Source organism: Propithecus coquereli, unplaced genomic scaffold (assembly GCF_000956105.1).
Source record: "Propithecus coquereli isolate 6110/MARCELLA unplaced genomic scaffold, Pcoq_1.0 Scaffold131, whole genome shotgun sequence".
Classification (NCBI taxonomy): Eukaryota; Metazoa; Chordata; class Mammalia; order Primates; family Indriidae; genus Propithecus; species Propithecus coquereli.
In genome coordinates this window covers 3,141,400-3,144,006 of record NW_012137303.1, presented here as the reverse complement: position 1 = coordinate 3,144,006, position 2,607 = coordinate 3,141,400, and the positions used below count along the sequence as shown (strand labels likewise).

Genomic DNA, 2,607 nt, shown 5'->3' with positions numbered 1-2,607 from the left:
GGGAGGCTGAGGCAGTAGGATCGCTTGAGCCCAGGAGTGTGAGGTTGCTGTGATCTAGGCTGACTCCACGGCACTCACTCTAGCCCGGGCAACAGAGTGAGACTCTGTCTCAAAAAAAACAACAGATTACAGATAAAGAAACGGAGGCATACAAAGCCTAAATAATGAGCCAAAATTCAAATGTAGAGACCAGTGACTCCGGAGCCTCCCGGGAATGTCTCCAACAGTTCCAGGACCCACACGCTCGCAGGAAGCTCGCTTTGCCATACCTGTGGACAGCCCCGCTCCTCAGAGTTATTTTTTCCGTGATCATCTGCAGTACATGATCCCACTGAGTCAAGGCTTTTCTGGGGATGAGGAGGCGAGAAGCTGGGCTTATGAGGTCTCCATTTGCAATCAAGCTGGAAAAAAAGGAGCCAAACCATTTGAAACTGTTATGTCTTTAAAACTACACAACAAATTCCACACACAGCGGAAACCATCAAGCCAATTTTAACTTGAAATGCAAGGGGTCCAACTTACAAGATAGTGCAGGGTTCCTGAAGCGATTTTCTAAAGCGAGCTGACACATTGATCTTGCTGTGGCTTACTGGTTTCACCTTTAAAAGCGAAGAAAAAAATATAAACCACTAAGCTTATATTAGCTTTTTTTTTCCCTATGAGGAAAATCTACAGGTTTCCAGGGCACAGGCTGAGACTGGCTGTGCCTTTGTAAAAACCCTTGCTTTTTTCCTACTTGTATAAACACTCTGAGCTCACCTCTGTCAGTATTACATGCCCATAACAAAGCTCTCAAGAAAAGAAAAATTCCCCTTAAGCCCTGGGCATACTGCTCATGATCTGTACCCAAAACAGAAACTGTGGACTATTATAAAAATTTTAAGGCATTTTTTAAACAAGGCTTTCTGAAAAACAACAATAAAATAATTCTATAAAATTTCCAGCTCTAAAGTGTCCTCGCCTGCGGCGCAGCAAACTGTGTTTTGTCATCTCTCTTTTCCTATTCTCATTGCACTTGCTTTCTGATCCCATGACCCCCACCAAGTACCTGACCCCACCCTGTCTTCTTAAGACTGACCTCGTCCACTTTTTCAAGGCCTCACTTCCTCCCTGTCCATCAGGCACACTCACACCAGCATCCTCGATTTCCGCAGCCCTTGCATCTGGTAGGTCTGATCACCTTCCCCTCTCCTTTCGCTTCCAGGGTCCAGGCTGTTGTTGGAACCACACACGGTCACATCGGGAGCCTTCGCCTAAGACTGGATTTTGGCATCGGGTGGCCCTCAGTACTGCTCAGCCAGCCCTTCACTCTCCCCCAATCAATTCTTTTTTCCATTTCCTACAACGGATGGTCAAAATCCTTGCCTCTCATGCTAAGCACTAAAGCCCCACTCCAGGCACACACACAAACTATCAGCAAATCATTTCGTCGGCGTCCAAACTTCAAGAAAATAAAAGCCAATAGGCACGAAACCCCTCAACCTTCCTCCCCTCCACAGCCCACCTCATCTGCATCTTCACCAATTCTTTCCTGCCTGTCTCAGATCTGCATCCCTTTACAAAGCTAATCCGCCATCTTGGTTTTGTTTCCTGCTGTCTCTACTTGTTCCACCTCCATCTAGTGTCTTCAATTTCTCCCTTGACCCGGCCCTCTCAAGTACATCCCCCTCCATCTCTCTCTTTAATATTCATATTCCTACTTCCTCCAGCTCTATTCTCTCTCCAGTCTTCTGCCATCTGGTTTCCACCTTTAGGACTGGAAGGTAAAGCCCAGATCTTGAGTATGGCTGTCAAGAACCCCAAGGACCGAGCACTGCTGACTTGATGCCCTCATCTCCCAACACTCCTTCCACCCAGACCCCGGTGATGCACTGCCGTGGAACCAGCTACTCTCTGCATTCCCAAAACACCCCTGCATCCACTCCTTGCCTTTGCTCACCATGCCCCTCTGCCGAAAAGGCCCTCCCCACTTCTCTGCCTGCTGGAATTCAAGGCCCAGCTCAGTTATCACCAATCCTTCCCTGCTCATTCTTCTTTAGCTTTCTGTCTCAAACTGCTACTGCCACTACAGTATGGAGGAGAGCACTTTGGTTTTTAGAGTTTTTTACCCATGATTTGAAAGGAACATGTATATAAGTAAATGGAACTAATTTTAAAAAAGCTAACATTTATTGCACAATATTTCATGGCAGGTGCTATACTAAGTAATTTGCATGCTTTATATATCTTTTAATCATCAAAACAATGCCCTGAAGTATCATTACTATAGCCCCATTCTACATGATGAAACTAGAGCTTAAATAATTAATTTGCCTAAAATCACACATAATAAGGAGCAGAGTTTTTAGTGAATCTATACCAATGAACCTCTAACTATTTGCTATGCACTCTGCTGGTAATTTTAGAAACCAAATATTAGCCCTAAATCATGTATGGAACTCTCTCCTCTATAAAATTATACCATCTTTGAGAAAAACAAGAAGGCAGAATTTTTCTGTGAATCTTCAGTGCCTAAAACAGTGCTTGGCAATACCTGCTAGTCGCACAATAAATGCTTATTGAAATTTGAAAGATATTCCAATTTAGAGTAAAATTTATTTTTTTTTT

At 44.1% G+C, this 2,607-nt stretch overlaps 1 protein-coding gene across 1 annotated transcript in view; it reads right to left on the bottom strand.

Annotated features, from left to right (window-relative positions):
- Window positions 1-2,607, bottom strand: part of DCDC2 (doublecortin domain containing 2) — a 186,535-nt gene that overhangs the window by 132,775 nt on the left and 51,153 nt on the right. The window contains exons 3-4 of the mRNA XM_012638575.1: window positions 523-599; window positions 270-401 (exon numbers count right to left, since the gene is read on the bottom strand). Coding sequence (XP_012494029.1) covers window positions 270-401; window positions 523-599 — 209 coding nt within the window. The remainder of the gene's footprint in view (window positions 1-269; window positions 402-522; window positions 600-2,607) is intronic.